Source organism: Lates calcarifer, linkage group LG20 (genome assembly GCF_001640805.2).
Source record: "Lates calcarifer isolate ASB-BC8 linkage group LG20, TLL_Latcal_v3, whole genome shotgun sequence".
NCBI lineage: Eukaryota > Metazoa > Chordata > Actinopteri > Centropomidae > Lates > Lates calcarifer.
The window spans coordinates 7320059-7335151 of record NC_066852.1 but is presented as its reverse complement, the minus strand read 5'-3'; the positions used below and the strand labels follow the sequence as shown (position 1 = coordinate 7335151).

The 15093-nt window shown below is 41.0% G+C and overlaps 1 protein-coding gene across 2 annotated transcripts in view; it reads left to right on the top strand.

Annotated features, from left to right (window-relative positions):
* The window catches only part of auts2a (activator of transcription and developmental regulator AUTS2 a), a 289146-nt gene that overhangs the window by 123139 nt on the left and 150914 nt on the right, over positions 1-15093 (top strand). For both annotated transcript variants that reach the window (XM_018691398.2, XM_018691393.2), the window contains exon 3: positions 3917-4018. In XM_018691398.2, coding sequence (XP_018546914.1) covers positions 3917-4018 — 102 coding nt within the window. The remainder of the gene's footprint in view (positions 1-3916; positions 4019-15093) is intronic.

Sequence of the window (15093 nt, the reverse complement as noted above, 5' to 3'; positions counted from 1 at the left end):
GACAGGCATCTTGTGCTAGACATGCCAAGATAAGTAATTGTGAAGCATACGAGACATTCAATAGCACCTTTGGTATTGAATATGGCAGCTCCAATAATGCTGCTCTGAAGCTATCTGTAAAGACACTACTTCAGTCTGACCTTGAACAGAGATGTTGAAAAGCTGTGTTCTATACCTATTCCTCAGTTAGGACTAACTTAAATTCAAGAGTGTGCAGAGTCTATAAGTGAATATACAGTAGGTTCCATGAGTAGATCTTCACTTCGATCATGGTTAGTCAAGAAATGGCAATTTTCTGACATATTATTGCAAATCTATACCGTGGTGGAGCTTTGAAGAGGAAGTCAATGACAGTTTATTTGCTTCTATATTATCTATTTAGATAGGGTTAGCTATTTTATCTGTCTGTTGGCCTCTCCATTATTATTATTATTGTTATTATTATCATTAATATAATAATAATACAGATATGTTTTTAGAGATATTATGATTGCTTTAATTCAGACCTTTGAGAGAATACTGGACTTTTATTGGTCTGTTTTGTATTTGAATTGTTAACTAGGGCTGTCCTGAGCTAAAGCACATTTTAATTATTGTTTTTATTTTTTTGACTGATTGATGAAATGACTTGAAAATCTGATTGTCTGGTGGTTTTGTGTCTTCACCAATTTATGTTTCCATGCAAAATGAGCAATGTCTCAAAATCTCATGCTGAGTAGACCAAAGCATATTTCAAAATTCTGAGACCAAACAAAGAAAGCCTTGTTTTAAATTCCCTCCAGTTGTTCCTTTATAAATGGTCTTTAGATGAAGGTGGATGTCCAAGTGATAATATTACTGCAGTTATGATTTGCAGTTACAGTAGTTACAGTGGTTACATATGTGTCAAGTGAAAACAGGGGTTGAACAAAGCGTGTTTGCTGTATCTCATCAGATAAACTGACTCTGTATTAAACTTGAATCTAAGTGCCTAGACATTACTCACATAGTATGATCATTTTATGGGCATGAGCAGTTACGGCTGGATTGTCCAAATAAAGCGTGGCAGTAACAGTTTGAATAGATGCTAGTAACTTAAGCTTAAGTGTTTTTGTGTTTTTGAACGATTTATAACAAATGTTAAATGATTTCTCAAACTTGCAGGCTGAACCGTTTCATACTGAGGTTTCAGCTGTGCTCTTCCAAAGCTTCACACTGACTGCTGATTGAAAACAGTTGTTGATTCTCTACTTCAGTAAATTCAGACTGGTAAGAGAGACAAGGAAGAAAAAACTTTATCCCCTAACACAGAACAGATTGCAGGAAAACAAGACCTCACTGTGTGGAAATTAATGGCAGATGCACTTACTAGTAGTTTAAATGTTTCATTAGATGCTAATGTCTCGCTGTGTCTTTAATTGTTGTGAAATTAGCCTCTGGAATATTAAAACCATCTGTTTGTTATCTTCCTGCAGGGCCAGTTTTACCCAGGCTGACTAGATACAGTAAGGTCATTAAATAAATGTATCCGTATGCCTCAACCTGCATCTTAATTAATGTCTTTATATTATTGCATCAGTACACCACACCAGTCTGGGGCATCTGCACACACGTCTCATCTCTCCGCCTTAGATTCCTGTTGAATGCAGTGAGCTGGTGTTGATTACAGGAGGTAAAACTGAAGCTAAGTTTAAGAGACTATAAAAATATAGAGAATGGCTCGCACGCTGTAACAAGTGGGAGTGATCAGATCAGCACCATTATAGAAGAGGTCACAGAGACGGCCCCAGCACCCACACACATGGGCCTCTCATTTAGATTTATCATCAGACAGCAGGTCATTAAATTTCAGCTTCACTTTTTGATGGCTCTGACCACCAGCATTGCCTCCATTTGCTTAAGAAATCCATTAATCATATCATAAAAAGAAATGAATCCATCATCTGAACCTCAGAAAGGGGAGAGCGGATGAAGAAGAAAAAAAACACAATTCTCTGAAGTAATTTAAGGGAGCTCAGGGGGAAATTAAAGGGAACAAGCTGAGGGATACGTTTTGAAATAGCTGTGTAATCAGGTCCCAAGCTATGTAATAGCCCTGAAAGATGAGCTGCTCTTTATTGGAATGTCTTTATTAGACATGTTCTTCAGACATTACACACAGTTAAATTTGTGCAAGATTTCTGATTTCATGGAGTACTTTCCCTCTGATAAGCCAGAATACAGACAGTGTGATTATGTGGTTTCACTACTGCAGAGTCAGTTTGATACCACATTGATTAATAACAGGCAAATCTCTGTATCTCTCCCACACTTGTTCGATGATATTCTCCGTAAGCTTACCATATATTAGTTTGGTTCTGGGATGCAAATATTTGGTGCAGGAGACCTGCAGCAGCTTTCAGTGTATTTCGTGTGTGCACATTCATAAATGCATGAGTATGCTGGCATGCACTGCCCAGTGTTGTCAGCAGGGACACTGGCTGGTTAATAATTATTATAGGTCAACATGTTTTTATGAAGGAGCCGCAGACCAGGGTATAAACAGCATTCCTTGCCCTTTCTTCAAGGATCAGTTCACAGGCCACTGTGGATGAGATATTATTCCCCTTTTCTATCTAAAAAATATGTAAACTCCCCTCAGACAAACTGGCATTTACAAGAAAAGGAGAGAAAATATGCCCTGCTTTTTGTGGGAATAAAATGTGTTGCGGGTAATTAGTGCTATCACAGCACAGGGCGTGCATGTGTCTGTGCACATGCCACATTTGGTTCTTGTGTGTTCCCCCCTCCTTTGTCTCTGCACTATCTGTTCACATAGACATACTCTCACGAACGCATGTATGTGCACACATTCAGACACGTGCACACACAGTCAAAAGGGTCCATCAGGCATTCCCCATGCTCAGACTCTCTTATCACGTTCAGCACTCTGGCGAATCTACCCGCCTTCCACCCATCATGCAATTCTCCCTAGGAATAGGATTCCTTTCACATCGCTAATGGCTACAGAAAAGGGAACATTTTCATTTTAATTATCTACTCAACTCAAGGGTTCTTTTGGTATTCCCCCACCTTGTGCCCTTTCATCACACTAAATGATAGCCGATACCTGAAAGGAGAATACTGAAGGATAGGTAAAAAAAAGAAAAAAAAAACATATGCTGTCACTGTGTCCCTTCCCTCCAGAGCAGGGGAGAGAGGGATAAGGAGAGTACCATCATCTACTAGTCCAAGTTCTTTGTATGTGCAGCGCCACGCTCTGCTTTTCCTATTATGTGGCAGAGCAGCCATTTACTGCACTGTCCCATAAAGCCAGCTTTTTATGTGCTTTGAAATGAAACCTGCAGCGTTTGTCTGGTCTGGAAGGAGCAGCATGGGAGCTTCAGGGGACATCAATTATAGACTTGGACAGGGAGTACAGACCCCACCTCCTTCCACTCAGCTCCGCACTCCCAAGAACCTTTTATTGTTCTCCAGATTTTGAAGGGCCTCAGATGCTCACATATTGGCATGTCCTACTCTTTATTCTTGTCATTTTGCTGCATCTCGAACAGAGTGTCTAGAGGATGACACTTGCTGAGCTCCTGCTGCCTCAGCATGTGGTGTCTGCTTGGAGAGGATAGTGGCTCCATTTGAAGGTTCTGGAGGGGTCTTTGTCCCGTTTCTCTATTTCGTGGGCTGAGAGGAGTTTCATACTGCGAGATCAGATGGCGTCTACCATTGGCAAGCGGAGTGATGGGCGCTGAATAGGCTCAGAAACATGACAGATTTACAGAGACAGCGCTGTAGCTCCTGCCAGTTCTCACACATTCATGAACCGATTTCTGTGGGATGCCTTTCCTAGCCAGCATTATCCATGCAGAGCGCTAAACTGCTGTGTTAACAGTTTTGCTTCACATTATTAACCCTTGGTCTCCTTGTGTGTCGTGTTTTGCAGCTGAAGCCAGGACAGAACAACTGTAAGGACAGCGACAGTGAGAGTGTAAGTGGAGAGTCCAAGCCTTCCTTCAGGAGCAGCTCCAGAGACAGACTGACAGATGTGAGTACATTAACAAACAAGCTCACTGCTTAACAGCTCACTGTTTCAGTAGTAGTTATTTCAGCATCTGTTCATAGTCTGTCATCTTCTAAAAATGATTTCTAATCAAAGACTAGAGGTCATAAGTTTTTAAGTCATAGGTTCATAGTTTTGTATTTAGTGTAGAGTTAGCATGTAAGTCCATCATTTCAAATACAGACCCCCCCCCCAAAAAAAAAAAAAAAAAAAAAACTTCCCCTGATGATATTCTATTTACTTGCATTATTCAAAGTACTGATAGTTTGGAAAAATATATCAGCAGTACTTAAGAACCAGTATTAAAAGAAGATCTCAGAAAGGCAGAGCAGCTTGTAAACAATTAAGAATTCACAGCTAAGTAACTTATGGAGTTAGTGATATGTAAAGGTCAGGAGGAAGTGGTGGTCAAAGGTCTACACTGGTTTGAGAATGATCACCATGTTTCTATTCAGAATTTAAAAAAATAAATTGATTAAAAATGATCATGATATGTTTTACATAAGGAAATAAAGGTTGACTAATTTATAAGCAAATTTATTTGCTAGAATTATTAATTTGTCGCATTGCTTCTCAGCACAGATGATTTAAATTGTAGTGCTGTTTCATGTCAAGTCAAGTCATTTCATGTGCACAGCCTTGCACCTACAATATGTTACACTAGACTAAAGGTAAGTCATTATGTGACCAAAGTAATTATTTCAAGGTATCTTTTGATCTTAAACCTATAAAACTCAGCCTCACCTGAGAACTTAATAGTAAATGTTAAACATCCTAAGTGCACTCTTGGAGTTCTTCAGGTGAAGAGCACTATTTGCATCCTGCGCACACACACACACACACACACACACACACCCGCACCCGCGCGCACACACTCTCTCTCTCTCCCTCAGAGGTTTTTTATGACTGATACAAAAAAAGACACTACTTACCCGGGTCCTCGTTCCTTGTGGAGGAGCTGAAGGCACGCATTAACTGACAGAAGAAAGAGTGGCTATGTGTCTCTGTGCCCTGTGACAATATTCCAAGATGTAAAGCGAGCAGGCTCAAGGGACCATGCTGCCAGACACCCACCCCAGTTCTTTGATTTGTGTGGAGAATCTACAGCGAAGCGATCAGATATCTGGCCATAATTAAAGCTGTCAGTTGGGAGGCGAGCTAGTCTTTGAGAAAGACATGGCCGAACAACTGAAGCAAAACTGATTCTGCATGTAGCTTTACGACGCTTGACCGGGCATGAAATGAAATAAGTAATTTGATGTTGACAACAGAAATTGAAATGATACTTGCTGATTTCTGTCAGACTGCACTGTGGTGACTGTGCAGCAGTACACCAAGACAAGTTATGCTTAAACAATGAAGGCTTGAAAACGCTTAACCTATGGATGACTAATATACTCAACTGTGACTGGTATAGAGAACCATATAAGCAGTCATCTGCTGTGTCACGATCTTGAATTACTATTTAACTACTGTACCATAGGTATTAAGCAACAACTTTTATTATATAATGTATCCAAAATGTATACAATCTTAATAACTGCCAGGTTTTGATTTTATCTAATTTTGATTCTCATAGCCAAATCTAACACAAAGCTGGATAGGTTTTCCCTCTGTTATTCTGTTAATGTTTTTATTATCAATAATTTCCCTGATTCCCATGAGGAGATTGGCACAGCTATTTTTGATGGTGCTCACGAGCTTTTGATTTGAGCTACATTTGGTTGCTACGTGATATTAGTCATTGCTATCTTAAAGGGAAAAGCATGACTCCATTAAAAATACTGCATGTAACTATTCTAGTATGTGTTGGAGAAGCCTGTGCTCTATGTAATTACTTTAATCACTGTTTGAAATTTCATTGGCAACAGTATAATCTGACCCAGCCTCACTGGCCCACCACTTACCTCCATGTAGACCACATCATTGTGATAATGTGTTCTTTGACTCATTACACACTAATGAAACATGTTTCAACAGTTACATCATCTAATAGTCTGCCCTCATTACTGAGTCACTTCCATGTTCCTACAAGGACACTGTCACAGTTGCTTCAAATTCAGCTGATTTGGTTTGAATATTGTTTATGAAATCAACCTTTGAAATGAATATAATTTACAGCACCAACCCATGTGTTTACTTTATTGGAACAATATCCTGATTTCCAAATTATATCCATAATTCATTTGGAGAATGTCAGATTTCTCAAGCAGAATCTACTTTCCCCACTCCCGACTTGTTCTCAGGAAGCATCTATCACCCTCTCTATAATCACTTCCACCTGAGCTGGCATTTCAGCCACTCAGTACACTCTGGAGGATAGAAGGAGCATCAGCCTTGGTTCCCCCCTGCTTCGTCTGGTCAAGGCACCCCACAGGAGACTGAGCATGTCTTCACAAGAGCTGCTGAAAGCTGGCTGGCATGAAGACAGACTTTTAGACCCCCATGTCACTTTAGATGGTCACATTGTGTGAGGCTTCATCTCTGGTCCCTACTGGTTTCTCAACATGTCCCCTCTAGCCATGCTGTAAAAACCCACTTCACAAGTTGCAAGAGGTGCAAGTCAAAGCTTTTGTAGCAGAGCTCTGCTCCCCAGACTGAAAGATAGAGGAAAAGAAAATGGAGAGAAAATAAAAAGAAAAGAGTGTTTTGTTTGGTACTTTGGGTTTTGTTCACTTTTATGATTATAAAGTACAGTTAATTTCCTGTGAAATAGTATCTTTACAGTTGAAGGCAGATGTATGTCCAGGTGCCTGTAGTGTTTTTTTCTTTGCTATGGCAGCCCATGTGCTTGTTCTTCTGAAATGTTAAAACTATTTTGGTTGTAACATTGCACGGCGCAGCTAGACTGCTAATGTGGTTCAACTGCACAGAGATGCTCCCTCACAGTGCGAAAACAAAGAGAAAGCATCAGAGTCACTCGTTAGTTCCAGGGAGCAGTGTGGGACAGGAGCTAGCTTTGACCCGAACTGTTCATTAGACCAACAGTTCGCTAATGGTATTTGCTGTAGAACTCCCTTCCCCTCATGGAGCGACTATGGTCTGATGAAGCAGATGAACTGAGTTTGCCGACCTGGCACTGGCTGGAAGGGAGATAGAGGCCAGAGGAGGTCAGGCCTGGCAGCCTCCTTTCTCCCGCTCTCCTTCCCTCTTCACTCCATCCTGCCAGCTCATTAAGGCCTACAAATGGCACATCAGCTCGGCTGTGTTTGCCTCAACCCCAAACCCTAGCTAAATTGGCAGGCTTAGCTGCATTTGCTCTGAAGCGCCGGGTTCCCTTTTGGGTTTGTTTGAAGCTGACATGGCAGCCACCCCCCACACCCCCCACCACACCCCACCCCTTCAGTCTGGGTGGCAGGCATTCAGGCAGGCAGCAGTCCTGAGCAGAGGGAGTCTGCTGGATCAGGGAGGGCAGGGAGCTTGGGATGATTCACTCCCGTTTAGTCTCTGCGGCAAGGGGTGAAATGCCATCATTACCCAGCTGCCTATCAAATAAATTGGCAATTACGGGCCTGGGATTGCGAGTAAACAGCATGTTACTCCTTTTTTTTCCACCCAAGGCTCTTGATGAGAGGCGGGTGCAATGGAGAGCAGCTCCGAAGTAGTGGGTCAGAGCCCGCCAGTCAGTGTTAGCCAGCCTGATGAGAAGCACAAGGGGCAGACTATAATGAATGCACCCCTATATTTCAGTGGCCATTTTACAGTCAGCCAAAGCTTCCTGTTGTGTCCTGCTTCTACTGACTACATTCTGCTCATCAAATCAAAATGGATATAATGCTATCTCATATTTTTTGGATAATACTTTCATGTAGTATGTGGTGTGGTGTAACATAGGGTAATGATTTGTGTGTTGGCCTGGGGTGGGTTGTAACACTATTATTTATACAAGCACTTTATTGGTGTTACTCCAGACAGTTTTGCATGCTGTTTTTTCCAACTGAAATGAAAATGTGAAAATTGTGGGTTCCTGAAATCCATACTCGTGTGTCCTGGCTCCTCACACGAGAAGGTTTTCTTGCGGTGAAGTCTTTGAAAGTTGTTTTGTAATGAAACATCTGGAAGTGATATTGTTAAAAGTCAAGCACATCGTCTACCCGTGCTTTTGAAGCGGTTTCAGCCCAAACACAGCTACAGTCTCTCTAATGGCTAGTAAGACTGAAGTCAGTTATTACTGGCTTTCTGACGAAAACATGACAGCCTGTTCAGAATCCTGTGTGCATGTGGTGAAACCATTTCAAATACTCAAATTACAACTTTTGGAAACTGATTAATGTCATAAAGAATATTTGCTGTGGTAAAGATCTCTATTATGATTAAATGTGCTGGAGCATACTAAGACTGCACATAATGTTTTGTCCTTGACCTTGGAGTACAGCCTTTTCCGTAAGCTTCTTGTCTGAACTGAATCACACTGTCCAAGTGAACTGCTTATGTAATGTGCCCAGAGCTGGTCTGCATTACACTATGCCCATCCCACCTCCTCAGTACATTCTCCAATTATTTCCTGACACTCTGATGTAAATGAGGTCGCAGTCCCTCTACATGTCCAGATATGCTGGCCAATTTGCTCCGACACAGAACTTGTAATTGCTTGCATCAATTATTCGTCTCTTTCTCTCTCTGCTTCTCAATAATTTGAAATGTTTCCTATTAGAGACAAGCATTTAGATATGGAAGTAGGAATGTTGTACCTATAATTAGCTCATTATCATGGGATCGTACTCTCTGCTGAGGCCTTAGTGTGTGCTTAGTGACAGTGTGAAATGAGCAGCAGATGCAGTGCAGGGATTACTTGTCTGTCTTTTTGACTGTTTAATAGCTTTTCAGCAGTGATGTAAATAAGTCACTTGTCAGGGCAGATTGAAAGACTAAAGACAATAGAAATACACATAGTATTTTGTATTCTATCCTGTTATCCAGATGTAAATAGGGGGTAGAATGGCACATGGCAGTCAGCTGGTTACCCCAACAAAAACACACAGAACGGGATGATGGTACATCACACTGGGCAATATCTAGTATGAGAAGCTATAGAACATGTTTTACTGATGAAATCTCGAGCATCCACTTCTGTGATTAAATATGAAATTATTTAAAGCACAAGGTTTGACAAGATGACTCACTCTTTGATTCATGCCATCTGGGGTTTCTATTAATTCATAAGAGACACCCGGAACAGATTGTAGAAAAAAAAATTCTCACTGGCTTCCTTTCTCAAAACCTCTGTGTTGTGAAAAGATCATGTCCACAATGAGAGCTTTCCACCTTATTTTCCTCATTCATTATGCCAGGTTCTGTCGTTGACTGCACAGCCAGATGATCAAGACACAAGATCACTTGAATTGCCTACACCTTTGACTCTAAATCAACCTGATGAATAGGCTGTCTCCTAGGAAGTGGCCAGACATGCTTATTACCACCTCTGGCACTCCAAATCAAGCTCCCTTTTCTCTCCTCTCCCTCTCTTTTATTTCTCTTTCCTATTTTCTCTTAACGCCTGCAGTCAGGTTGTCAGGAACAGATTGTGACACTTTGTGACATGGTAGTCAGGCAAAATTATGCTGCACCTCCATCACCGTGCCAGTGCCCCAACAGCCGAATGTCCGTCAGGGGCCTGTAAGAGGTCCCGCTGGATGGCTTGTCTCTATAAGTGCTGAGGGCTCGCCTGTGTCCCTGCCTATGTTCACAAGTGTTTAACTCAGACTCGCCTGCATCTACTCTCCAGATATATAATTAGAATGAGAGAAGCACAGTGTGATTGTCTGTGGTGACCCTTGAACAGCCCTCAGGTTGATAATACATGGCACTAATCTATCTCTGATAATTATTTACCACACCTTGACACCTTGAACACAACACAAAATATGCAGAATCAGAGGAACATTGTGACCTTTACTGTTGTGATGTTACTGTATACCCAGCAAAATAAGGCTTTTTAATTGTTGAAACTGATACAGAGTGAGGTTGGTGTGATAAATACTGTTCAGGCTGATACTGACTGAATGCAGTCCCTCAGTGCTGTGGATGATAAATCTATTCTCATGGAAGATTAATGGACTGGAGAAGTGGTGTTGAATGTCATTGTTGAAGGTTGAAAGTATTGAGCGCCTGAATCCTATCCATATGTTTTCAGGAATGACATAAATAGGCTCAGCCGGAATCCATTTTGACTTATCAAGCTTAAACCAGTGCCAGAGCCACACAGCACTTGCCAAGTATTCAGGCTCTGAGGCTTCCAATAACAAATCCTATTCCACATAATTTCCACTGAAATTGGCCATGGCCGTGCACTGCCACCCTATTTTTGCTTTTGCCATGCATCCTGCAGCTCTTGGCTACATATTACTTCCGCATTCCCTGTAACCCGACCCTGCAGCCCCAATTTTTGATGTCATACCAGGCCCTGGCGAGGGAGTCTCTCCTCTCTTTGTTCCAGCCTTTTCAGTGTGGAGGCTGTTCCGGTGGGGTAAGTTGAATAAGTGGAGCCCGGAGGAATCTCTACAAAGGTCTCACTCTGATTGGATGCATGCAGAGCCCAAGGAGAGAACGCCGGTTGCCATAGCAATGAGAGCAATGTGGGAACTGGCTGCATGAAGGAGAAAGGGGAAGTGGTGCTTTCTTTTGCAATGGGAGGTCTTCATCGACTGACATTCCTCTTTATGAGTACACACTGGCCAACACGCACGTAAACACGAGTACGCAAAGGCACACAAACAGTATTACATGCACCTTTTTACCCCCCAAGCAGAAGCAGAGCTAGAGTGCATACTTCAATCACAATGGCCTGGTAGGGGTGTACTCGGGCCCAAGCTGGGAGCCAGAGAAAACACAATCAGACACACCAGGAGTCCAGAACCATCTCCCTCTCATAAACATGATTACTGGCCATTCACTGCTACATATCGCTTACCTCTCCTGAGCCAACAAATCATCCTTACCCTCTCTCCTGGCTCATCACAGCCACTATAAACAAAGAAATGATGGAAATATCTCTTTATCCTCCTCCATGTGTCTTGCATCCTTGTCTGACTTGGAGCTGATTTTTAAATTCTTTAACCCTTAATATTCAGGCCACATGAATATCCAAGGGGTGATGCAAACCTCTCCAAGGAACATGTGTTTGTGTTCATGTGTATGTTTTATATATGTGAGTCCCTGGTGTGTGCATGTTTGTTTCGGAGACTTTAGCTGCGAGGTATAGAAACTGTGCGGGAGGGTTCAGTTTTATGTGTGTGTGTGTTGTGTCAAGTCTTGTTGTTTGTTTGAGAGGCACAAGGGGCTGAGAATCCTGTATGGGGATTACACAGGAAGGCCTGCTGGTTCAGGAACCCAGTCCAATATGTCATGTCTATAGGCCAAACACAGCAGTTGAGCAGACATCTTCTCTCATGCAAGTGATCCTGCTGCTCTTGAGGGCTGAATTGAAATCAAATGGAATCGTTAGGTACCCAGAGAATCCTACCCCTGCTGCTCTCCTCAAGCAATGTTTTTGTAAATCTGGAAATGTGTGATGAAGCCACATGATTCACTTTTCATCATTAGCTTTAGCACAGTAGCTTTGTTGATGTGACAGCTCAGATGAGTCATGTGTAGACAAGTTCCAAAATTGCCACAAAAAAATTGATGTCTCCAATTTGCAATTTGTATTAATAAACAAACTATTTGATATATAGTAAGATGATGTGAAATGATATACGATACCACAGAAAGACGTCCATTATTGCGAACCACAGTTTAAAATCTGGTTTCCAGGTGAAAATGTTCCATAATATTTGTGCTCTAAAATAACTTGTACTCCTTGGTGATGTACTTACTCTGGAATGTTACCAAACTGGACAGTAAGTGTGCTTTAGTATCCACGACTTCCCATGTAAGCATATATATTGCATATGCTGTGTTCTTCGTTCTCAGCTGAAGTTGTTATTGAACTACAGCTTGGTTTGGGTATATACTGTCTCTGACAGCAAAACTAATACTACTGAGACAACATCTGGCCAAAGGGAAGATATCTGTGCATCCTAAAAATCTTTGTTGCAGGGTAAAAAACATGTAAGCTTCAAGAGCAAACACACACCTAGAAAATGCTGTTAAGTGAAACCACATACGATATATATCATATATATCATATATACTGTATATATGTGTGTGTGTGTGCGTGTGTGTGTGTGTGTGTATATATATATCAATTACTTCATCATCATCAATTACTTATGTGATTCCCTGGTTTTTAACCCTTGACTGTCCCGCACTTCACTCAACCCACCCTGGATTTTGGTGACAGAGATAAATACAAGTTGGTAATAGGAATATAGCCAATGCCAAAGTTAATTTGATAGTCAAAACTTCTGTTACGTGCACACTATGATATTTTAATTTAAAAGTGAACTAGCTTACAAGCTAAAATTCCTTAATCACTGCTTTCACTTTTGTGTTGTGCTTTGTGAAAAATGGAAAAGGAAAGAAAACATGATGACAAGCATGGAAAATGTGTTCAAGAATAGTGGTGTTGTACTTACAATCTGAGAACATTTTTGCTAATATTATGTTTTGCATGTGCTTTGAATTCATGTTTTCCACAAAAAAACTACACTTTAAGACACAGTGTGCATAAAAGACATTCTTTTTCCCTTGTGCTGGAGATGGACATGTACTGTCTTATTCAAGGCCAGTGTAGGATTACTGTGAGGCACTGGACGTCACATCACTTCTGTTGCAGAAGCCAGTGCAATTTCCCTTAAACCGCAAAGCAACAGTGCCATAAATAAATAGATACTGTAGATAGATGGTCAGACAGACACATAGATACACCAAAAAAGACACAGAGAGAGCGCTCCTGGAATTACAGTTGCAGAAGATTATTCCAGAGACATTATTTCCCTCAAGTCATAGGCTTAAGTCAAATTTGGAAGAGAAATGAAATTGCCAGCAGTGAAAAACCAGACTAGGTAGGAGTAGAGAAATAACATTTTCATTTGTTTCTGCCCCAGCGGGAGGCGAGCTGCCTTTCAGTAAATAGAGACGGCTATGAGAAATGATTTTTTTGTTCGGCGGGATATTGTTTTAACGTGCACTTATCCATCTGCAATCTAGATGTCAGGCCCCAGGAATCCACAGGATGGCCATTCTACTGTTGTCTTTATGACACACAAGTGTTGGCCCCGTCTCGCCTCAAATTGTCTCTGTTAGTGTCCCATTTCCACCAGATTTCCAGTCTTATATGTTGTCTTTTTTTTTTAGACTCCCTTTGTTAAGAGCAACCAGCTGATGCTAGTCTTTGGAATTCAGGTTTTTTATATTGAGCTGTGAACTGAAATGAAAAATTCAATCCTGGCTTCTGAGATTGTCATCTACCCGTGCGCAACCTAGAAACTGTGAGTAGAGGTGCACCGTACAGTGTTGTTATTTGTTCCACTGCAATAATAATAAATCAAGTATGGTGCATTTTAGCAGACATTGGCACAAGGTATCAGTTTTAGTGGATTTCTTTTTTCCCTCTACTGTTCCATTGTGTTTTCCTTCGTTTGTGTCTTGTGTTTCGGTGTTTTGGAGCCCAGTTTGCCCGAGGTAACAACGTGTCACAATCCCATCTTCCTTTGTTTGTGTGTGTGCATGCATGTGACAAGTATTTCTTAACTTGTCACATGCATTGCACTGTCTTTATCTCGGCTATCATTTGATATACTGCACTGTACATCTGTGCATTTCCAACATTGTACTTGTGCTTGGATAAATGGTCATGCTATATCATCTTAGTTAAGTGATCTGGTTTCAAAGAGATACTCAAGGGATTATTAGTGGATTACTTACACTTCCATAAACTGCAGCTGTCGACTTATGTGAGAGATCTGTTCAATGAATGTGTTTATATATACACTGACTCTCTATTGAAGTTATTTATATTGTGCATTAGAATTCATGATTAATCTGCAGGGGCAAAGCTTTAAGTCAGGAGCTGTCAGTAGTGATGTACTCCCAGGTGATTACGTCTACTTCCTGTCATCCACTATCAGCCTACACATAAAGCACTTGTCACATGGCCCATTCTGATTACGGCTGATATTGACACTGGAACTGAATAAATGTACACAATAAGAAGATTAGTGTTTTCCAAGAGGCGTGCATCCCTCTGCTGCATTCATTCCTGATGAGTCGCACTGAGCCTTTTGAAAGACTCATTTCATAGTCAAATCCCATCTTTGACTACAAAATGTGTAAATAGAAAAGACAGATGAAGATTAATCTGCTGACCATCTTTAATAGAACAGGAGTAAGTGAATTCACAGTTAAACAGGAATGAAACTGAACATGGGCTTTTTGTTGAAAGAAATTCTGTATAATCTCAAATTCACACCACTTTGCATTGCATATGCGTATCAGTTGACCCTGCTGTGGCATCTTGCAGATCTGTGCCCTCAAAAGCAGGATTTCTGCTCTAATAAAGTAACATGTCAAGTATTGTCTCCATCTTCTCTCTCACATCACCTGTCATGATTATTCCTCATGATAAAATTGACAAAATAATTTGCTGTAAGTGGTGGAGAGATGACATCTTTTATAGTATAAGTAAGTAGTAAGTATAAGTAAGCTTGTAGTGCTACAAAGGTTTATGTTTAATATCCATTATTAGTGTTTTGTGTGTAAAATTTCTTAAAATTTAAATTAATTAATGTTAAATTTAATTTTTTTTTTTTCAGTCAAACTTTCTATAGAAACCTACAACTATGCATAGAATAGTTTAGTCTCTTTTCACCCAAATGAGCTGTGGCTCTTCAACTGGTTCCATTTCGGATTCTTGGAACCCCGGTGCTATCTAGTGAACCAGTCTGCGTTTCCACCAGTTTTGAGCGGAACAATCAAGGATGCATCATCAACAGAGCATACTGCACAATGCACAACAGCACTCTTTCCAACATGTAGACTATGACATGCCCACTGATGTCGTCATGGTTTGCTCTTGAAAACCTGGTATTTTTTGGTTCCAGCTGGGTACCAACTTTGCAGGTTCCAAACCAATTTATTTGGTTATTTACTTGGAGAAGTGGTATGTGTACGAGGTATGG